The following is a 23,472-nucleotide window of genomic DNA, read 5'->3' as shown; positions in this document are numbered from 1 at the left end:
ATACATTTCTTCCAATTCGCCCAGGATGCTGTGAAGAAGACATCATTGTTTAAGCATTGATTGCATTCCATGTTGTGTTAATTCTTCACGAGAAGCGTATTTAGTTTTCTGACAGTGTTGTGAAGGTCTCTTCTGGGTTCTCATCTATACCTACCATCCTACCCACCAAATATCTAATATTTATTCAGTTTGATATGCCTAGCTCTGTGCTCTTTTATACGCATTATATGACTTACATTCTTACAATAACCCTATAAGGAAATATGGTTATATCCATTTTATAAGCTAGAAAATTGAGGCCCCAAGAATCTAAATAATTTGCTTAAAAATGCACAGATAACAGCACAGCTGGGATTCAAACCCATAACTATCTTGACCTCAAGCTCCTAACTGTACTGCACACTTTCTATTCTGTGCTCTAATGTGTAACTGGACATTCCACTTTATTGACTCTCAGTGTCTGTTGTCCACTAAACCACCGGCTTTTTCTTCCAGAAGAAACTTTCATTGAGCTAAGAATCCCAGTACTCTGCTTAGGCAATTGCAGCAAATAACAAAATGCAGCAAATATATATTTAATCCCATTGAATGGCATCCTGGTGGTTTGGCTCATGTGTTGGATGAGTGGGTGGATGGGTGGGTAGGTGGATGGATGGATGAGTGGGATGGTTGGATGGATGGGTGGGTGGGATAGACGGATGGATGGATGGATGGTTGGGTGGGTGGGTGGAATTGTGGATGAGGGCACGTTGGGTGTGTGCTAGGTCTTCAAGTAATTAGATATACCCTCTGCTCAGGAAGCTTGTAATCCAACAATAAGGGTAAGATAGACATACCTATGGACTATGAGTTTGTACAGAGAAATTTAGAGAGTTTTTAAGCATTCTTCCATGAAAGAAGAGTTTTACCAGTATTAGGAAAGTGGGTGGCATTTACTGTGAGGAGTTTCCTTGAGAAGGGCATTCTTCAATAGCCTGTTAATATTTGTAACTCCCTTTATAACTTGATTTATTTTAGTAATTAATGGTGAAAAAGCCACTCTGGAAACCCCAACATTCGCCCAGAAACGTCGACGAACTCTGGATATGTTGATTCGATCTTTATACCAGGATTTGATGCCAGATTTGCATAAGGTAACCCTGGGTCCGTGGTCTTCTTTCCTTCTCACGGGGTCTGAGTTGAGAACACAAGTCCTAGCGATGAGTCCTGGTTAGAAAAGCATAGAGTCGCCTGATCCTGCTGTCAACACTGGACTGTGGCCTCCAGGGGCTCATGTTCTCTCATGGTTGTCATGGGAAGAAGGGATGTTGAATGTCCATATACAGGAGCATGATTTTCATAAAGCCAAGGCCTGTGGAAGTCGAGATGCAGGCTGAGGGCATGAATGTCAGTCAGCAATCCCTGGAGCATTTGAGAGTACTTTTGGGGTGTCTGTCTTTGGGGGTACTGCTCAGCATTACTCGTGCCATGGAGCTGATAGACAGGCAAAGTGGGGATTTGGGGGAGAGACTGGGGGCTCTATAAGGTTTTCTGGAGATTTACTGGCGAGCCCCATATTCAGGCACTGAAATAAGCATGTACATTTACTGAAAATCCACTTTGTGCCAGATACTTCCTAGGCTGAAGGTGTATCCACACTGATGGGACCCAGTACCTCCCTGAGGAACCCAGCGCCTCGAGGGGCACCCATGCTTTTTGGAGGCCTCTAGACTCAGTGCGAGATCGCCACATGTCAGGGTGGCTAATGAGTGTTAATGCAAAATGAAATCATCGCTGTTTAGAAGCATTTCCCAAATTTAACAAGGAAGCGCAGAACAAGGCGGGAGACTTCCCTAGAATCGGTACAGCCACAAACTCCAGCAAAAGGAGTTGCTACTGACGTGTGAACATAAATGCAGTGTCCGGTCTCAGGTGGCCGCCCGGAGAGATGAAGAACATCAAAACGAGCTGGTGCTCATGCAGTCCTTTCCCTTCAACACAGTGACCACCACCATCTTATAGGTGCCCTTGACTTCTGGCTGGTCAATACACCCTAACTACTCACAGGGATTGGTCCAGACCAACCCCAGGGCCTTAAAGAGCCAGCCATAATTGGCAATCTGTCCATTCCCTTTCTTCCTTAAAGTCAGGAAACGGTGAAGAGAGGGTACCAAGAGGAATATGTGATGTCCTTCAGGTCTCAGCTGAAACATCACTGCCTTAGCAGCCTTCCCCAGCGCCCAGCTGCAGCCACGTGCCCCTGTTAAATGCCTCCACATGCTTTACGGACCTCCCCTTCATAGAAATTATCCCATGTGCCAGTCATGTAATCAGTTACTTAATCTGTCTCCCCCGTAGACTCTGCTCCACCAGGACACAGACCATGTGCATCACATCCCCCAAATCCAGCAGAGCAGTAGATGCTCAGCCAATACATGCTAATTGCATGCATGCACCCAGTTCTCTGCAGCTTGGAAGAAAACTAACATTTACTGAGTATGTGCCCAAGCACCTTCCATGCATTTCCTCACTTAGTCCTCATAACACACCTCAGAGACAGGTATTAGCCACACAAAGACACTGAGACTCAGAAATTAACTCCCTTGCCCGAAGTTACCCAGAAGGCCACAGAGCTGCACAACTCCAGGGAGTACCATTCACATAGAATTTTGTATGTCGTGTTCCAGGGGTGCCCCTCTCTGAGAATGGCATCCTCGGAGCTGTGCAGCGTGGTGGCCGACCACGCTGTTAGGCAGTTAGTAAGAGGGGGGATGCTGGTTTGCTTGATTTCAGAGCCCGTGCTCTCAGCCTCCACGGGGCGGGCTCTCCCCCTGTTGGCTCCTTAATCCCTCACGTCTAGCACAGACCTGGCGGGCACTTAAGTGGTGCCTCATAGATGCTTATTGAGAGAATGAATAGAGAAGGCAGAAGTAGGACCATTTGGACAAATAGGTTTGTGCACTAAGAGAAGCCAAAGGATGAGATTTGACAACCATCTTTGGAATTCATAACTTGTCTTTCTTTTTCAGAACATGCTTAATAGACGATCTTTCAGTGATGTCTTACCAGAGTCGCCCAAGTCAGCACGGAAGAAAGAGGAGGCCCGCCAGGCAGAGTTCGTTAGAATAGGGCAGGTGGGTTTTATTCTGACACCTGTTTTATTCTGACATCCAAACCAGATGGCCCACCTGCAAAGAATGTTATGTTTGCATACTCCTGGAAGAGCTCTGTCACTTCTCTTAGGATTATTGTGGAACCACGAGTGAGATTTTTAAAAATTTTATTGAAGTATAACTGATTTACAATGTGTTCATTTCTGCTGTACAGCAACGTGATTCAGTTATACATATATATTCTTTTTCATATTCTTTTTCATTATGGTTTATCACAGGATATTGAATGTAGTTCCCTGTGCTATACAGTAGGACCTTGTTGTTTATACGAAGATTTTTTTTTTTTTTTTTTGGCTGTGTTGGGTGTTCATTGCTGCGCACAGGCTTTCTCTAGTTGTGGCGAGCGGGGGCTACTCTTTGTTGCGGAGCATGGGCTCTAGGCGCACAGGCTCAGTAGTTGTGGCACACAGGCTCAGTAGTTGTGGTGCACAGGCTTAGCTGCTCCGCGGCATGTGGGATCTTCCCGGACCAGGGCTCGAACCTGTGTCCCCTGCATTGGCAGGCGGATTCTTAACCACCAGGGAAGTCCCTAGACGAAGGAGATTTTTGATAGCCATGTAGGCGTAGCTCTCTGCAGGCGTGAGTGAGAGGAAAGCCCTCTGCTGAAGCGGGGGTGACACTGGCTGGGAGCAAGAGGCCACAGGGCCCAGGCTGGGCTCCCTCTTGATAAAGGAGCATGTATCATTTGCCTGCCTCCCGGGAATTTTCTGAAGTGTGGGGAGCCAATTTAGGGAAAGCACTTTGAACTCCTCCCTGGCAGGAGTCAGCACATAGGGGGTGTCCTCGCAGGAGACCTGGATTCCCCCTACCGCTTGGAAGTAGTCGTCACAGTGAGGCGGCTCCCAGGCATCACCTTATTCCAGATTTTGGAGGAAACCATTCCCCCTTTGCCTTGCTCCTACGTGACATTAGTATTTCTCGGTTCTGGAGGTGATACAGCTTTCTGCCTTGGTCCCATGTCACAAGAGGGAGGAGGAGAGCTGCCAGCTGCAGACAAGGTTCTGACCCGAAAGTCAAAGCCAATAGCAAGGCGATCAGGAAAGCTTAACGGCAAAGATAACCTTTTCCCAAAGCAGGTGCACTGTTACTGGGGCCCTCCAACTTTGGTCCATGTTTAAAGATACCCCAACTAGGGACTTCCCTGGTGGTCCAGTGGTTAAGACTCCACACTCCCGAGGCAGCGGGCTCGGGTTTGATCCCTGGTCAGGGAACTAGATCCCACATGCCGCAACTAAGACCCGGCGCAGCCAAATAAATAAATATTAAAAAAACAAAAAAAAAGATACCCTGACTCTACTTTCAGAGATTCTGATTCATCAAGTTTGAGGAGGGACCTGGGGATTTTTTCCAATACTGATGGTTTGGAAATCACTGTACTGATATACTGATTAGTTGAAATGACAGAAAGCATTTGGAGTCATGAGGGCTTCACCAGGTCCAGCTGACTCCATTCCTTATCTTCAATGATAGGGCAGCATGGGAACCTGAAACTTTAGCCTGAAATTACTCCTGTTTCATTAAAAAATTTTTTTTCAAATCATACTTGTTGATCCTGCTGTTCTTTTACTGCCTGATAAACTAAAACAGATCTCTGTTCTGTCAGGCGCTAAAACTGAAATCCATCGTGAGAGGGGATGCTCCATCAAGCCTGGTGGCAGCGGGGATCTGTAAAAAAGAGGTGAGTCGATGATGCTTTCAAGTTCAACTGTGAATGTCCTTTGTCCTCAAGGAAGTTCTTGAGATTCTTAGAAAGAGTTTTGTGGAGCAGGAGGAGGAACAGCTTGTCTACAGCAGAGTCCGCAGGGGAAGCCCCGGATAAAGTTGGGTGGCATCTAGTGAGAGCCCCCCTGTTTCCATAGTGTGCCTGTGCCTTTGCTTAAAGGAGCAGTGCTGCTAGACTGGGCCTGGACAAGCAGACTGGGCTCAGCAGTGCTCCTCAAGCCTTGTGTGCCTACAGACCACCTGGACATCCTGACCAAGTGCACGTTCTCATCAACAGCTCTGCGTGGCAGGGCCAAGATGCTACATTTCTTACAGGATCTCAAGTGGTGCCTGTGCTGCTGACCATGGACACACTAAATGGCAAGGCTCTAGGGCAGTATTTCTCAAGCTTTAGTGTGTGTTAGAATCACCCCCAGAGTTTCTGACTCCGTAGGTCTGAGTGGGCCCTGAAAATTTGCATTTCTAACAAGTTGATGCTGATGGTGTTGGTCAGAGCACCACAGCTGAGCAACCACTGCTTCATCTACAGTTCATTAAGCCAAACCAATAATTCTGTGGCCTGAGTATCTACTTCTCATTTCCACTTCCTGTGGAAAAAGAACTAGGTGGTCATCAAGCATAGAAGAGAAAACAATGAAAACAAGTCACAGTACAAACTTACTGTTTGCATGATTTCGTATTGTAAAGCACATACCCTACATACTGAATTATGTCTATGTTCAGAATATGTAAAAGGTAGTTAAATGGAACAAATCCACAGACAGTGCATCACTGGAGAAATGGCCATCGTAAAAGCAAAAGAATTACGAATACATCTACTATCGCAATAAAGGTATGGATGATCTGTATCTGAATTGCAGAACCTACAAACTTTAAAGTCTGGTTTCAAGAAAATGATGAGCTCAAAATACAACTAATGCGGAAAAACCACAGCCAATTTCAGACAAGACCGATGGCAAAGCATCTTTTCCAAAGGTTCCAAAGGTTGCAAAAATTCCCACTATCTGCTTGTTCCTATGAATAGTAGAATTTGCAATGTTGTCAAGCCCTTTATAGATAACAAATTCCAGTAAGATTTAGTAACCTTCTTAGTAAGAAGTTCTTAGGTGTACATAGAAATGAAAGTAACTTGTTCACCGGTAAACGACAAAGAAAGAGCTTCCATTTTTTGGATCAGTGCATGACCTACCAGTGGGCCACGGGCCATCCTTGAAGAAACACTACTCTACAGGCCCTCATGGACTGTTGTGAAGTTGGCTCCGCAGAGGCCAGAGTCCCACATGCTGCTCCCGAGGGTGCTCTACTTCCAGAGCATGGGCACTGTCAGTCTCCTAGGCATCCATCATTCCATGAGCTGTGTTAATGTCCTTAGCGGGGAGCCAGTAAAGAGTTCTGGGCTTGGGCAGGAAGGCCCGAAGACCACATCGTTGCCCTCAGAATCTGCACGAAGCCCGTCATGTGGCAGTGGGGAGTCCAGTGCAATGATAAATGCCATCAGGCCTCAGACCAGAGCGTCTGTGGGTCTGGGGCTGAGTTCTCATCGCTGACACCTCCTACGTGATGGCCTCAGACTCTTGCAGTCCCCAGCCACTTTGAGGGCCCGTGAAGCCAGTGGACCCCCATGCCCCCAACACACACACTCCAGCCCATTAAAATTACAAATGGCACCTATACAGCACATTGAATACAGTTTCAGGGCTTCACGGACCTCCCTAAGCCCCCCTGGATCCTTCAGGGCCCCTCGATCTTCTGGGTTAAAAACCCCAGTTCTGCATAAGCGTTCTGATCTTGTGTCCTGCACTCAGAGAACATTCTGTTATTCGGAGTTGGCTTTCCACCTTGGTGTCTAATGCTCTAGCGTCTGTGTCTGTCGCCCAGTTGGCATTTACATTGGCTTTGCTTTCCCATATCCTCCTGCTCTAAGTCACAAACTCAGAATTTCCAGAAATCTTAGGGAACTGCCATTCTAAGTAATGACCTGCACTTGTGCAGCCCTCTTTCAGTTTATAAAATATCTTCACATTCTTTGTGTGATCTTTTCACAACAGCCTGAGCCTCATCTTAGCAATTAGAATATTCATTTTGAGGCTGTTGGGTTTTATAAAGGGAAAGCATACTTTTCTAAGACAGCAATAATGCACACAGTGTTTACCCTCATCCCAAATGACACCCTTGCAGGTGACCTCAGAGCCATCGCTTCTACTTTGAGTGTGCGAGCGTGTGCTCACCCAGCCCATGCGAACACACCTACGCATGCACACGGGCTCTTGTACAGCCCCAGGTGAAAGTGAAGACATTGGACTTCAACTCGTCCCTGAGAATCTCCACAGACTTCCTTGTCCCTTGAGGGCAAGCCACATGCTTTGGAGGGAAATTAATGGTTCGGGTGAGAATGTCCCTGATTCTGGTGTGGCTCAGAAGCCACGAACAACGCCTGCAGACTCCAGGCATCGGCCGCAGCTCCGAGGCAGCAGTGAGGTGGGGCTGACTCTTCCTGCCCGACACAGAATGAAACTAAGGATGCGAGTTCCATGACGTGAATGTGTCACGTGGGGGAACACGAGTGGGTTTCATCAGCAGCCCTCGCCATATTCCTACAAACAGGTGTTATTTTTTTCTTGAAGATTTGTAGCCTTAAATGGGTCAGTAAGCATTTTCATGTTAAGACGATATCAACTTCTTGCATTGTGTACGGTTTAATAATTTTGCCGAATCAGCAACACAGGAATCTGACTTTGTTTAGAGAGTTGGGTGGGACTTCCTTTTATAATAAAGAGAAACGTTTGCTTAGAAAACGTTACCAATGCTTCGATTGCCCCTGTGGGGCGTCATTACGATATAGACTCTGGTCACGGTGCCAGAAACATGTGACTCCAGCCTTTTCCTATTGCGTGCGTTTCTGGAAGGAGACTTTTCTTCTTAAGAAAGGTAACTGAGTCAGAGCCCTTCTAGCTCCCAGGGTTTGAGGGCATCTGTGTTGCTGTTTTGGGCGGTGGTGTGCTGTGCGTTTCCACCTGATGGGCCGGTGTGTTCTTTCTGGTGCACTTACCTTCTGATGCTTGGTTGCCTCGCAGCCTTGGGAGCCCCAGTGTTTCTGCAGTAATTTCCCTCACGAAGCCGTGTGTGCAGATCCCTGGGGCCAGGCCTTGCTGGTTTCCACTGATGCTGGAGTCTTGCTAGTGGATGGTTAGTGAGTAGCTGCTCCTTCAAATGTCTCTCTTTGTATAACTTGTAGTACTTCTAAGATGGGTGACCACCGGTCAGCTCCCTTTAGATAAATGGGTCCTCAGCAGTGTCCTTAGCAGAGCTTTATTTCCTTAAAAATTACTCCCTTGTTCTCAACAGGCAAGCCGGGGCCGTGGGGGGCGGCGGGTGGGCACGGGCATGCATGACAGTTTCATCCCTTCTGATTAGTCTGTGGATATCAAATAACCTGCAAGGAAAATCTCCTTTACGGCCAATACTTATCATGATTCCAAAATTTTACTTTAAATTGACAAGGGCAGGTTGTTATTTAGAGCCGCTGTCTCAGGGATATGCTCTCTCTTGAACCGCTTTTTTTTTTCTTTTAAGATTTCTAATTCGAAAAGTACTCAGTATCCAAAACAAATAAGAATCTTAGATAACCTATATTTGATGGATAGAGAAACAAAGATTTTGACAGGAAGACAGATCTCATCTCAATATAAAACCAAACTTTTCACAGCCGGGTGGGTCAGCCTGTCCCCAGGGAGGCGGTCAGCTCCCTGTCACCACAGATCAGTCACCAATCAGACATGACCTTGGCAAAGATGCCATAGAGGGTATTCAACTTCGAGTGGGGATTTAATTTAGCCTCAAGGACTGTGTGGTCCTTTCCAGCAGGAGGCCCCTTGGATTCTTCCAGACTCCTAATGAATGATTAAAGGAGCTAAACACTAGTAGCAAGTCATGTCCTGGGGCTTCAGAGGGAGCCATAGGTGTAGAGACAGCATCTTCCAAGGGCACATCCTCCGTGCACAGGAGCAGGCTGCCCGGTCTCTGGTTACCATAGTGATGCTTTATGAGCATCCTGAAGGCCACCTCCTGTGAGAGTAACGTAATGGCCTAAAACTGCAGCATCTTCCCATCCTTGGCCTCGACCTTTACTCCCTCCTCAGTCCCTGACTCAGCACATTTATAAGTACATGCTGTGTTCCGGGCCCCGTGCTAGGTGCCTCCTGTAGGACGATGAGAGGTGGACAAGACTTTATAATGGACTTATTTCTGACCTTATCTGTTATTTTTGTTATATCTTTAAATGTTGTATCCATAACAATTTTTAAATTCACATAGATACACATATATAATTGTGTATATAACTAATTTACTAAAAGCCAGATAACTTAAAATTCATAAATTCAGAATTTAAATTAAATATTTAATTTTAGAAACTTTTATAAAACAATTAGAAAATCTTTGTGATCTTGAAGAAAACCTCTCTGAGCTTCAGGTTTCTCTAAAGTGGGGGTAATTTTTTAAGTAGGTAAAAAATAGTTTATAATAATGAGAAATGATGAACTAAACAAAATAAAGATGATGATCCTAACCGCAAGGGAGGAGATGCGGAGATTACACGAAGTTACTTACTTACCTGTAAGTGCTTAAAGCAGCGTCTGGCACACAGCAGTACCTTACCAAACAGTCGCTATCATCATTACTCTATCCCTATGAACTTGCCAGAAGGTAACAAAATCTATAGATTTTGCTCAAAGTGCAACCAAATAAAAGAATTTATTTAAAAAAAACAAACCTTAGGGGCTTCCCTGGTGGCGCAGTGGTTGAGAATCTGCCTGCCAATGCAGGGGACACGGGTTCGAGCCTTGGTCTGGGAAGATCCCACATGCCGCGGAGCAACTGGGCCCGTGAGCCACAATTACTGAGCCTGCGCGTCTGGAGCCTGTGCTCCGCAACAAGAGAGGCCGCGATAATGAGAGGCCCGCGCACCGCGATGAAGAGTGGCCCCCACTTGCCACAACTAGAGAAAGCCCTCGCACAGAAACGAAGACCCAACACAGCCATAAATAAATAAATAAATAAATAAATAAACCCAAAGTTTAAAAAAAACCAAAAACAAAAACCAAACCTTAGGGGTTTAGTCTAGTCTCTTAGTTTTACAGATGAAGAAACGGAGCCCTAAAGAAATGATGTGACTTGCCCAAGACCATACAGCTGGTTAGTGGCACATCTGGAACCAGAACCCAGAGGTGATTCCTTGTCCAGTGCTCTCTCCACTAAACCAACTACATTTTATTAAAATTAAATTAAACTCTACCAATGTTACTGTCTTTACCTTGATGCAGATTTCCAAGACTATACTCCTGGGCAAATAATTATGAAAATTTTTGTGATGAAAAGAATGTCAAATTCTACCTGTTTGCCTTTTTAGGAAAGAGAAAGTATGTTTCATAGTGACTATTTGTAAGGCTTGCCTAAAAACAGAAAAAATTTTTCTATTTGAGTTGCTTCTATGTAAATGTAAAATCCAAACCAAGATTACCAAGTCCCTTTCTGAAATTTTCATCTTTACGTATCCAAAATGTAACGGAAGTGTCAGATATAAGGATTATTGTGACTGCCAGGAAATTCTTTTCTTTCAAACTTGAGGGACGTTGTCTTACACAGGTGGTAGCCATATACACCCACCACCAGCTTAGATGTATTACTCAGATTATTACTTTCATGTCCTAGTTATGCAGTAATGCATCCCTGTTTGCCTTTGCTAAAAAGAGAATAACCCTTAAGGCTTTCTTTGTATTCCTTGTGCTTTTAAGCCATAATTCTCATGTTATTTCTTTGTTTACCTTTTTCTTGTCTACACTTAATTGTATTACGAATTATCTCTGTGAGTGAATCTCTCCATTTCGTTTCACGCCAAGTTCCACTCTATCCCATTAGCCTCTGCTTAATTTCATTAGACTTACCCCCTTGAGAGTCTGCTCCTTTCAAGGTCACTATTAAACATCAAGATTCTTTGCATTCTAAGTGTAGCAAAACCTACTCTGAAGGGAGACTAAATACTGATTAAATATGCTATCACCATTTGTTTTGGTTTTGCAGTAATAGAAAAGCCAGCTCTAAAAGATTGTTTCTTCGTAAAGAGATTACAAGAAGGAAACCATGTTATGAAATAGTCATTGAATCCACCTCACTTTCTCATATCCTTTCCTTCCCTTCCTTCCTGTGCTGTATATAAACCTGTTTAGCTACCTGAGAAGACTAGATGGAGAATAAATGCTAATTTACTCTGTACATAGTCAGGCAGCCACACGGTATCCCTCTGTTTTAACTGTAAAATGAAGTGCTTCTGTCACATTAATTCCTTACAGCACAGTTTTCCCGTGCTCACCCCATCAATCCACAGGGATGCAGTGCTGTTTTTAGGCTACAACACTGGCTAAGAGCCCAGACTCTGTCCTTGCACGGACTTGGGTTCCGCAAGCTCAAGACGTGAGCTTAGACAATTTTCTATCACCTCTGAGCCTCAGGTTCCTCATTTGTTAAATGGGAGTATTAGAAGTTCCTACCTAGTAGGGTCATTGGGAAATCTACATTAAATGACACATAAAACACTTAGCATTAAGGCCTGGCATGTAGGAAGCCCTCAGTGTATGTGAACTGTCATTCACAAAATGAAACAAGCATAGTCACTTAGTCAAACATAGAGACGGGTACTGGAGTGATCATCTCATGGTTTGAAAAATTGAGTGTGCCCCCGCAGAAGCACAAAGAGCCTGAGAATCAATCCTCTTGGGAAGGCCTGGGCTAGAGGAGCAGGAAAGTGTTTGATGGGCTGTCATAGAATTTACATTAGCCCCGATCATGAAGGGCAACTAGAGCCAAGCCCTCTGTCTAATAAGAGCCTAGCAGGCTCTGTGCTCTGACAAATACAGCGCTCTCACAGGCCTGCAGGAGCGGGATGACAAAAGCTCTACTCCCTCCTGGGCACCATCCAGGGAGGGATGAACTCCCAGACAGGTTTCTGGAAGAGCCAAGATCCTCAGGGCCTCTCACACCTAAATTACAATTAAGGAAACACCCACACCCACAGCCGAACACTTGAAGACGTAAATGTCTTCGAAGTGCAAGTAAAGAATAAGCTAGACACTTCTGCCTAAAATGCCTACACCATCCTGGGACATCTTTGCCTTGCCCTGAGTCTATGTCAAGCTCAGTACAGACCCTTTGCTTATGGAACAGCCTTAATTCTTTTAGCCCTCTTTGTCCAAGGGACCCCCAGGAGCAAAGTAATTGCTGGCAATTTAAGATCCCAGTAAGTAAGCTTAAAAACAAATCCTATGTATAATTGCAGTGTCTTTAATCATCTGTTTACCTGATGTCTTCCCAAATGTTTCCACTAAAATTAGTTTTTTCCTGTTATTTGGGAAACGTAATTGATATTTCTCTCTTCTTTTACTTTTGTCTAAAAAGGAGATTTCATATTCCTATATGGAGAAATACTGAAAATTTATAGGTAAATTACTATTGACGCGGACATAGGACATGTTGCAATAGGAAGTTTGTTTTTATTTTATATACAAAAGGAAATTCTAATTTTGCTTTCTTGAGAAATATGCAAAATAACCTAAGATGTGATGTGATTTCAAACATGACAAAAAAATCAAAATGCTCAAGAGAAATGGCTAAGCTTATTAGCATTTTTTAAAACTTGGTATTCAGTTCTTTGGAATAATCCCAGCAAAAATTGGAATTGGAAGATGCTGCTTTTTCTTTGATGAACATTGAGGAGAAGAATACAGCTTAGGGGCCCTGCCGTTACGCTCCCTGTATGGAGTTGTGAATGCCTTTGGGAAAGAAATGCCAGTCCTTCTCCCTGAGCTAAGAGGAGACTAGTGCTTGAACTTTCTGTGTAGCCCTTATGAAAGCTCTAGAAGCTGTCCTCCTTCCTCGCCTAGGGAGAACCGGGGTCCAAAACTACCCACAGGCACGTTTTGTAGGTTCTAGAAAGTGTGGTCTGGGTTGCAGCATCAGGTAACCAGGTTTCCTCTTCCAGATGACCTTCCATCAGTGCCAGTGTTTGACAAAACTCTGCCCGTGAAGCAGATGCATGTGCTGGAGGCGCTGGACCTTCTGATTTTCAGAGCAGACAAAGGTGGTACTCCTCTCCAGGTGACGTTTTCTGGGAGGAAGGGAAGAGTGTAGCCTGCGGCCGACACAAGGGTCGGGGGGCTCTGGCTGCATCAGTGGTGCCAGCTGTTTCTTCTCCTGGTGCCCAGGGCTCAGGGGCCTTGGTGGCCCATATGTCCTCTGAGGAGGGGATGGTGAGGGAGAGAAGGGCGGGGGGGCATCCTTGATTGCATCATTACATAAAGGCGATGCGGGGTTTCTCCTGGATTCTGGAACACCTCAAATTCTGATTCCTCGAGCAGTGGTTTTCCTATACAATCCACCCTTTCAGTTCTTCCAGGTCGTCTTACTTTTCCATCCATCTCCTCCGTCTGCTTTATCCCACCAGGGAAAGACGCCCGCCTCTTTGTCTTCAGGCTCAGCGCTGTGCAGAGGGGCATGGAGGGCAAGCAGGCCGTGAAGGGCAAATATGACTGCAGAGAAAACAAGCTGGAGAAAACCAAAGGTGACTCGATTCTTCATATTTTGGATTCTGTCCAATTAATCTTTTTCTCAGACTGCCCAGATTTTACTGAAAAGAAAAATGAGTGGGAATTTGATTTTATTTGTTTTCACTTGGAAACATCACAAAGGTAGCATCACTGCTTCCCTAAGAGAGCTTGAGTGATAGAAAAGCAGGTTGAGGACTCCAGGAAATTCTAGGTCTTGTTTGACAAGTTTGGGAATGAGTTAAGCTCTGTGAGCAAACCTGTGAAAAGAGACTTTTAGACTTTGGTTCCTGGAACTCTGATCACCCTTCACTTTAGTTCATATCATGTAATGGGTGTGAAGCTAAGTCCACAAACTCTAGTAGAGAGGGAATATGACTTCCTTAATTGTCCTGTAATTCAACCTAATTTTTATTTCAAGTCCCCACTTTGCCTGGTGGAGGGAATGTTTCTTAGTCATTTCACTGGGTTATGCTTAATTTCCGGGGTTCTTAGGTATCACCAAATTGTCAAAGCTTGGGGGCTTCCCACCTCTCGTCAGCATAATTGATTTCAGCATAAATCGTTCAGCATAATTGATTTCTCTTCCCAGGCTGCCACCTGTATGCCATTAACACTCACCATAGCAGAGAGCTGAGGATTGTGGTTGCCATTCGGAATAAACTGCTTCTGGTCACGAGGAAACATAGCAAGCCAAGCGGGGTGACTGGCATGTCACTGTTATCTCCCCTGTCCGAGTCACCTGTTGAAGAATTCCAGTACATCAGGGTAGGTTTTCTCTTCAGATCGTTTGGCTCCTGGCCAAGGTGTCACGAGGCAGACTTCCTCCTTCCACCCAGAGTCTGTCATCCATTGGCGTTCAGGAACCGACTGGGGAAGGCCTCGCCTGTTGCCCTGGTTTCCCCAGAAGACTAAGGTGAACAGGGCTTTTCCGACTCCATCCAGCTTATTCATACCAGTGAGCACCCAAAGATGCTGCCCTAGTGGAGATCACTTTGAAATGTATAGAAATTTAGAATCATTATTTTGGGCACCATAAACTAACAGTTTTAAAGTCAATTATACTTCAAAAACAAACTCATGGAAAAAGAGACCAGATTCATGGTTACCAGAGGCAGGGGGTGGGGGAAGGGGGAAATGGAGGAAGGTGGTCAGAAGGTAAAAACTTCCCATTGTAAGACAAGTAAGTACAAGGGGTGTAATGTACAACACGAGAAATATAATAACACTGCTGTATGTTATATATGGAAGTTAAGAGTTCTCATCACAAGCAAAAAATTCTGTTTTCTTTTTCTTTTATTTTGTATTTATATGAGGTGATGAATATTCACTAAACTACTGTGGTGATCATTTTATGATGTATGTAAAGTCAAATCATTATTGAACACCTTAAATTTATACAATGCTGTATATCAATTATATCTCAATAAAACTGGAAGGAGGGAAAAAAAGATGCTGTTCTAGGTACTGGGGATACAGCAATGAACAACAAGAAAAAAGTGTCTTTTCTTGTGGAGATTGCTTTCTAGTTGCAGGACAACAGAAATAGGCCAATAAGTCTATGAGTCCTGAGGATAACAGTAAAGTAGAGTAAGGAAACAGAGGATCATGGATCGGGGAGGTAGGGGATCTCTTTTAGAAAGGGTGTCTCAGAAGCCCTCTCAGAAAAGATTACCTTTGAGGGGAGATCCAGATGAAAGAGGGGACCGAGTGATGAGGGTCTCTGGGGAAAGGGTCTCCAGGCAGAAGGAGCGGCCAGCGAGGGCCCATGGCCCAGCTCAAGGCACAGCCAAGAGGCTGGGCGGCTACAGCCAAGGAGACAGACAGGTGTCAGTGTATGGGGACCAGGTTCTCTTGGGCCCTGAAGGCCATTGCAAGGACGTTGGCTTTGACACCGAGCAAAAGGGGGAGCCACGGGAAGGTCTGAAGCAGAGAAGTGGCAGGTTTTAAAAAGGCCATGCTGGCTACTGGACAGAGGAGAGAGTAGGGGGCCAAGAGTGGAATAAGGAGTCCAGCTAAGAGGCTGATGCAGGGCCCTGGCAGGAGACAAGGTCAGCTTTGGTCCTGGGCAGGTGGAAAGGTGTGGTGGACAAAGCTGCCCCTTTGCCTGAGTCAGTAGGATTTGCTGCTGGGCTGAGCGTGGAGCCTGTGAGAGAAGCCTCCTGGAGCATCAAGGCCCTTCCCGATCTTACCATTCTAGCTTTTTTAAAAGCTATGGTACAGGGACTTCCCTGGTGGTCCAGTGGTTAAGACTCCGTGCTCCCAATGGAGGGGGCCCAGGTTCGATTCCCAGTCAGGGAACTAGATCCCGCATGCCACAACTAAAGATCCCGCATGCCGCAACGAAGATCCCGCGTGCCACAACTAAGACCCGGAGCAGACAAATAAGTAAAACATATTAAAAAATAATAATAAAAACTATGGTACATTAAGGTGTCAAATATGTCAACCATTGGCCACTAAGGCAGAGTAGGCCCATAAGTGAGCTGAGAAGTTATTTTTGCCTAGAGTTAAAGCTGCCTGAATTATGCATTTCAGTTTCTGCTAATACGCAATTCCAGGGGACAGAACAGCAAAACAGTTAAAGCAAGTTACAATCTTGCTTTAAATAGGTGTTAGTCTTCTCATACAGTACTTAGCCATCTTAATGAGTATTTATGCAGAGCATGTGCATTTATATGGAGTATAAGCTCTGAAGTCAGGTTTCGTGAGTTCAAATCTTGGCTCTGCCACATATAAACTATGTGACCGTAGGCAAGTCATGTGACCTTTGAGCCTCAGTTTCCTCACCTGTAAAACAGAATAACAGCCTTACCTACTTCATTAGGTTGTTATGAGGATTCAGTGAGAACAGTGCCTGGAGCTGTTAACATTAGCTGTTATTATTATTATTAAATGACAGGACGGGACCAGACAGTCTGAGGGCTGACACAGGCCACACTGTTGAATTGCTTTTGTAAAATTGTTTCCTGGCCTCTCCCCTCTGCAGTGGACATAGGGCTGAGCCTCGAGGACAGGCTGTAGGAGAAGAAATCTGGTGCCATCCCTCCCATCCTTTCCCACCCCTGCCTCCCCTGCAAGCACAGGGCTCTGCAGGGGCCTGGCAGGGGGACTCTTCTGCACGGGGTCGGGCAGTGGGGGGTTGATATGAAGGTGGCTGCTCTGTCCTCACCCCTTTCTCCTCCATCATTGTCCACCACACAGGAGATCTGTCTGTCCGACTCTCCCTCGGTGATGACCTTGGTAGATGGGCCATCGGAAGAGAGTGACAACCTCATCTGCGTGGCTTACCGGCACCAATTCGACGTGGTGAACGAGAGCACGGGGGAGGCCTTCAGGCTGCACCATGTGGAGGCCAACAGGGTCAGTTGACAGATATTGGGGCAAGTGGGAACCTAGAAGGCTAGGAGTTGTGTCTTCTAACTTTGTCATGCCGTGATGAGGATTTCTTTAAAGTTGTGTATTATTTATCGTATCAGTATCATGCGATGTACTATTTAGGCTGCACCACCTGAAGCTGCCATCTTTGTAGGTCCAAATGGTTCAATATAATATAATATAACTGCCCATTGCCCTGTTCAGCTTTTCCAGGCCTCCCCCTGCCCTTCCACCCTTCCCAATAAAAGAGGAATGAAGAGTCAAAAAGCTAAATGTAAATAGCTGAGTAAATGAGAACATTTGTTTGGTAATTCATACTGGAAGGGCCTTTGGAGAGTAAGGTTGCTCTCAGAGGCCGTGCAGACCCACAGCGTGGGGCCTGGGTGGCAGGGGAGGGTACAGCCCACGTCTCCATCCCCTTAGAGGCCGTTAGGAAAAGAAGAAGGGATGAAACACCATTAGGAGAGAGAGAAAAAGCAGATCAGCACTGGGGGTCTATACCTCCTGGCCTGAGCTGCACAGAGAACAACCATGTCCTGGATTTGGACAAAATCTAGGGCCCACCCGAAACTCCACCGAAGCACGAAAGAGGACCTCGTGGGTTCCGAGCATCAGCACCCCGGAGTGCCTGTCACTGAGCTGCTCCACACAGACAAGCAGGTCACAGAGCTCTTCAGCCCACTTATCGCCGTGAAGCAGGTCAAGGCCTGATAACACTTGAGCCACTTGAGGTCTGCATGGTGCAGGGCCAGCACTCCGGCTTAGGTTCGAGGACACGGCAGAACAAGGACGTTGTCTTCAGGGAGAATGTTGTTCCTGATGAGAGTTTCCAAACCCACAGGCTTCCCCCAGTCCTGTTCAGATGTGTCAAAGAGACTGAGGAATTTAATTATGCTTTATAAGAAATTTAAAAATGCAATTTATATTTGGACAAGCCCTACATAAATATGCACTAAAATTGCTAATTACTGTATGAAGAAGACTTAACACCTAATGAAAGCAAGATTTTAAAAAATAGAAAAGTCAGAAAAAGAAGCATCTAGATATAAATAGGTCTCCTTATCTTCAGCCGTTGTCAATCACAGCTCAGTCTGTCCTTTCACGTATATATACTGGTGGCACCCAAACTCGTCTGCAATTGGAGTCATCAAGGAGCTTCAAATGCTACCGATGCCCGTGTCCCACCCACAGAGATTTCATCAGCCTTGGGTGTGGCGTGGGCTTTAGAAATTTCAGATGATCCCCAGGTGATGTGGGAAAGTTTGGGAACCACTGGTACACACTGCTGCTCAACTCTGGCTATAATTGCCTAGAAAGCTTTAAACAGATCAGTGCTCTGATACACCCAGATCAGTTAAACGAGAATTCCCGGGTGTATGCTATGGGAATCAATTGGTCTTGAGTCTCCCCCAGGTGATGCTAATATAGACCTAGGAGAAGGAATCTATCCTGAAACTCTCCCTAACTTAAAGCCAGGACTCCCGTCCATCCCAGCAGCCGGGAACCTATAATCTCTTCCAGCCGCTGACTTCTGAGGAGGAAGGGTCCAATCTGGCCTTTGAAAGTTCTTGCCCCTTCTTGCTTTTCAAAACTCTGTACAACCAGCCAAAAGAGACAGAAAAAGGCTGGCCTAGCAGGTCTTTGTTGAATCAATCCTTCCCTGGCAACTAGTCTCTTAAGATTCATGAAGGCCCAGGAAAAAATGAGTTAAAGTTTTCTTTGATGACTTCTGTGTTTGTTTTTCTGAAAGCTGTGAGAAACAGTCCTAAATTTTTCTGTCCTTTCTTTGATATGCTTTTTAAAGCAAAGATACAAAACTTTTCTCTAAGAGAAAATGTTTAAAAACATATTTTTGTTGTTAAGCGTGTCCCCTGGATCTGAGTGGGTCAGTGTGCATAGTCCCTCCTAGTACAGTGGTCCCAACCTTTTTGGCACCAGGGACCAGTTTCCTGGAAGACAATTTTTCCACGGACGGGGGCGGGGGGGAGGGATGGTTCAGGCGGTAATGCGAGCGATGGGCAGCGGCAGATGAAGCTTCTCATGCTCACCCTCTGCTCACCTCCTGCTGTGCGGCCCGGTTCCTAACAGGCCTCGGACAGGGGGTTGGGGACCTCTGTCCTAGGAAATCAGCAGCTGCTGTGTTTGCTGAGCAGGCAGAGGTACTGAGACAGTGGCTTGTCTTTGTGAGGAATTTACTGTCCAGTTGGGAAGAAAAGCCCTAGAGAAATGAGGAGAGAAATGAGCATGCTTTCTAATAGCTGGTCAGAAGCGGCCTGCGGGAACAGGGTTACTTCCCACCAAGATGCTCCTGCAGGACAAGCCCCGAGTGCAGTGGGGCAGGAGAGAGAGGCTGACCCTCCTTGAGTCCTGGAGATTTAGTGCCTCAAGTTGCCCTCACTGCCTGCCTGCTCCGTGTGCGGCCATCCGGGCCGGCCTGGTTTCCTGCCCCCGTTCCTCCTCTCTTCTCATCCAAGACCCCTTGATTCCCATTGTAGGCTTCAAACCCACCTTAGGGTCTAAGACAATCCTAGTTTGAGAGAGGAGCTGTTTAAGAAGCACCAGAGCAGCCTTCTGAAAGTCAATGTCAAGTTGGTTTTACCAACAGGCCGACTGTGACCTACTGCCCCAGCTCCAACAGCCAGCACTGGCCTCCTTCCCAAAACAGAGGACTCCTCTGGAGGGAACTGCAGACCTGGTAACAGGATCTGGGTCTCTGGCTTATTTGCTGGGCCCAACCTGACTGTCTGCCCAGACCCCAGCCGGGCTCCATTGAGAGCTCACCCCGGAATCACGTGGGAAGGCTGGACACTGACCTCACAGTGGTGACCTCTTTCACCTGTTACAAGTCTGTGTTCTGAAGTTTCACAACCACCACATATGACTTTTATTATTTTTAAATGCCAATAAAATGAACTATTTTTAATCAAGGAAAAAATAAAAAGCCAGTGCCTATGTCCTACACTAGACCTACTATATCCAGATGTCTAGGAGCGAGAACCCAGAATACGTATCTGTTAAAGCCTCCCTAGTTAATTCTCAGGTCCTCGCCTGGTCAAGAAACTGCTGCAGGAACGACTCCTGCCAGCGCCCACCCCCTGCCCCCCTGTCCTGGGAGTCGACATCTGTATCAACATCTGTATGTATATGGAACATGCACACATGAACCCGGCCTCACCGTGCTAAGTGTTAATAAAGTGTGACGAAATGCAATGGGGGACCTGAGGAAGGAGTGGTTGAGGCCATGCTGTGGTCTCCGTCCCTGAATTTCAGCCCTGTAGCCTTGACAGGAATGTGCTGTTCACTTCCCCGTTTCTGCAGAAAAGGAAACTGAGGCTCAGAAAGGAGGAGCCACATTAACCCCAAACCACACAGCTAGTAAGTAGCAGGGGCAGGACTTGAACCCAGGCTGCCTGCTCCCAAGGCCATGCCCTTAAACCCAGCCTGTGGCATCCACAGCCTCATCACAGAGTGTGATGGGGAGAGCAGCTCCAGGCTACAAAGCTGGCAGCACTTGGCCACTCCCCTCAGGAAGTGCACAGCCTGGCAGAGCAGACAGCCACACCCTCTAGGGCTCGAAGCCTCTAGCTGAGATAAGTGTCATCTAACTGACAAGTACGGGGACACCTGAGGAGGAAGTGACTCTTAAGTCAAAGTGCTGGGGCTGGGAGGGTTCCCTCCAGGGCCGAGGGGGCTCAAGGGCTGTTCCCTCCCGTGATATACCCCACTGGTGCTGGTTCCATAGCTAAATAATGCCACTAGCTGACATTATAGAGCATTTACCAAGTACCAGGCCCTGCATGACCTCACGGAATCCTCAGCCCCTACAGGAGTAGATGTTCTAGTATCTCCCATTTTACAGTTGAAGACACTGAGGTTCCGAGAGGTTAAACCACTGACCTAGGTACCCACTCCTCTGAAGTGGCAGAGTTGGGATTTCATTGACCCAGTCATGCGTTCGGGAAGTACGTACTCTGCTCCTGCCACTCGACAGGCCCTGATCCAGGTGCTGAGGATGTCACGTGAGCGGGTCGGCAAGGCCTCTGCTTCATGGAGCTGAGATCCAGTGGGCAGGAGAGTGCCAGCAAACAAACAAACAAGCAGGCGAACATCGGGCAGCAGTGCACATCATGCAGATAATTAAAAAAGAGGGCTGTGACCTACAGCAGCAGAGGAAGTATTTGGGATTTGACCCCCAGGTCTCTCTGATCCCAGAATCAGCACCCTTGACCTCTGAGCCTCGTTGTCTCCCACCCCCACAAAGCCCCACAACTCTTGGTTCTGGCATTGGCCCCATTATACCATGCTTTACGTGCCTGTATGCTTTTCTGACTTTTTCTTAAGGGGTGAGACCCTGCCCTTTCATTTCTGCGTGCTTGATGGCACCTAATACAATGCCAGGTAATAGTGGGTGGGAGATGGGCCGGGGTTCCATTGCAGGGACTTGCCAGACACAAGGCAGAGGCCCTGGCTGAGGGTGGCCAACGGGGCTTCAGCACAGTCATGAGACCGTTTAGGGGAGAAGGCTGCATTTGGGAGAGAGCAGTGAGGAGGAGGGCCTGGGGTGCGGAGGGGCCCCAGTGCAGTGCTGGGCAGCTCAGAGACTGGAAGGGGCTGGAGAGAGCTGGGCCAGAGGGAGACAAGGACACGTGCCCCTGCTGGAGAGGTCAGGCCTAGCCTGGGGCGCAGCAGGGGGTGAGACACAGAAGAGGATGCTGCTGGACTTGGGTGAGAAGGGGAGCCCCCAAGACTTTGGGGATAGCTCTGCTAACAGCAAGGAGGAGGCTTAGAAGGCAACTAGTCATGTGCGACATAAAGATAGTAGCCTCCATGGAGTGCTGATTATGTGTCAGGCCCTGTGCAAAAACGTGTGCCTTGTTTCATGGAATTCTCATGACAATCCAGCAGAGTCAGGATTACCGTTATACCGGTTCACAGGTGAAGACCTGGGGCCAGAAGTTAAGCCATTTGCGACAAGCCACAGAGGCAGCGAGTGGTACAGGCAGGATTGCAGCTCGGGGCTGTCTGACCAGCGTCGTGCTCCCATCTGTTCCCCTACGCTGCCTCCTGCGTTCCTGGGTATGGAACCTGTTGTGTTTGAGAGAAAAGACTTAGGAATATGGGCTGGAGCTCTGAGGAGAATGTGTGCCTGAGGTTGTAGATCTAGAGATTTTGAGCAGAGTAAAATCTGAAGCTATAAAGGTGGGGATTTTTCTAAATGAGAGAAGAGCCAAGAAATGGAAGAATAATCTGAAGTGGGAGAGAGGGTGGGAGGGAGGAGACGTCCCATGTCAGAGGCTGCGGAGCTCTGGATGGAGAGATGAGCCGTGGCCAAAGGCCTCCAGGCTGGGGAGAAGGAAATCTTCCTGGTGCTCAGAGAGGGCAGTGTCCCTGGTGGTACAGGAGGACAGACTACAAGGGCTGAGAAGACAAGTGAGGCAATGAAAGAAGCAGGAGATTTTTACAGGGTCAGAGTTTTGAAGCTCAAGAGAGAGGGACCAAGGACACTACCAGGTTGAGAACCGTCTTCTCAAAAGCAGAAACGGAGGCCGGAGAAGAAGAGCTCGCCCAGGCCACAGAGCTAGGGCTTCCGACACTCTCTGCATCGTGTCATGCCTCCTCCCTGGAAGTGAAAGAGAGAGAAGAGAAGTGCAGACACGGTGATACTGAGATTCAGAGACTGTGTTTGAAGCAGGAGGAAGTGTGGCTGAAGTGCAGGGGTGTTAAGCTTGGAAAAGAACCAGGGACCCGGTTCAGATCTTGGCTGGAGCACCTTCTACCTGAGGCACCAGAGCGACTGTACCTCTCTGAGCCTCACTTTACTCATCTGTAAAATGGGAGCAATGCCACGTACTTTAGGGGTTGATGTGAGAGTGAAACAAATAACCCATGTGAAAAGCTTTGTGGACTGAGCCCACTGTGTAAATAAGAGGCCTGTCAATAGATAGTGGAGATGTCTGCCTACAGAGCTTCTCAAAGCGTGGGAAAAGAGGCTGAGAAAGTCCCCATGGACTGCAGTCGTGGCCACCCGTGTGGCATTGTGGGTGCTGGTGAGGTGGGAATGCCCTCCAGTGCCTGAGTTTACAGAAAGCCGTAACTTGAGAAAGTCTTTTCATAGTGTCAGTGTCCAGCCTGCCCACTACCATTGCCCATTCTCATTGCAGGTTAATTTCGTTGCAGCTATTGATGTGTACGAAGACGGGGAAGCCGGTCTGCTCCTGTGTTACAACTGTAAGTAAAGGATGTGTTTTGATCTCTATTTGCTAAAATCAACTGGTTATTTTTTTTTTCTGGACAATTTAAAGGGACTTAGCTTTAGATTTACCTGATGTATCGTTCCTGGGTCCTTAATTCCACTCCAGGGCACATCTAAAAATTGCCTTCCTGCCTGGATCTCCCAATACGCCAGACCTCCTGGTAAGACGGTGCAGGGGCCGCCTGGGGGTGTCTCCAGGACGTGGGAGTGATAGCAGTGGCTTCCATCTAGGGAGCCCTTACTGTGTGCCACGCGCTGTGCTTCACCCACCTCAGTCACCGTTCCACTGACTTTTTCTGTTACTATCTGTCATCTGGAGGGAGATAAGGCTCCTGAGGCCTGGAGCGGTTAACGGACTTTCTCAAGATTGTGC

The 23,472-nt window shown here is 46.9% G+C and overlaps 1 protein-coding gene across 1 annotated transcript in view; it reads left to right on the top strand.

The window, feature by feature from the left end:
* GARNL3 (GTPase activating Rap/RanGAP domain like 3) overlaps window positions 1–23,472 on the top strand; it is a 159,920-nt gene that overhangs the window by 123,790 nt on the left and 12,658 nt on the right. Inside the window, exons 16-24 of the mRNA XM_061200963.1 lie at window positions 1,018–1,133; window positions 3,009–3,113; window positions 4,756–4,830; window positions 7,949–8,060; window positions 12,907–13,005; window positions 13,369–13,485; window positions 14,061–14,236; window positions 16,673–16,831; window positions 23,008–23,074. Coding sequence (XP_061056946.1) covers window positions 1,018–1,133; window positions 3,009–3,113; window positions 4,756–4,830; window positions 7,949–8,060; window positions 12,907–13,005; window positions 13,369–13,485; window positions 14,061–14,236; window positions 16,673–16,831; window positions 23,008–23,074 — 1,026 coding nt within the window. The remainder of the gene's footprint in view (window positions 1–1,017; window positions 1,134–3,008; window positions 3,114–4,755; window positions 4,831–7,948; window positions 8,061–12,906; window positions 13,006–13,368; window positions 13,486–14,060; window positions 14,237–16,672; window positions 16,832–23,007; window positions 23,075–23,472) is intronic.

Source organism: Eubalaena glacialis, chromosome 9 (genome assembly GCF_028564815.1).
Source record: "Eubalaena glacialis isolate mEubGla1 chromosome 9, mEubGla1.1.hap2.+ XY, whole genome shotgun sequence".
Taxonomy (NCBI): Eukaryota; Metazoa; Chordata; class Mammalia; order Artiodactyla; family Balaenidae; genus Eubalaena; species Eubalaena glacialis.
Note: the sequence above shows the minus strand (reverse complement) of the source record. Positions and strands in the feature narration are given on the sequence as shown.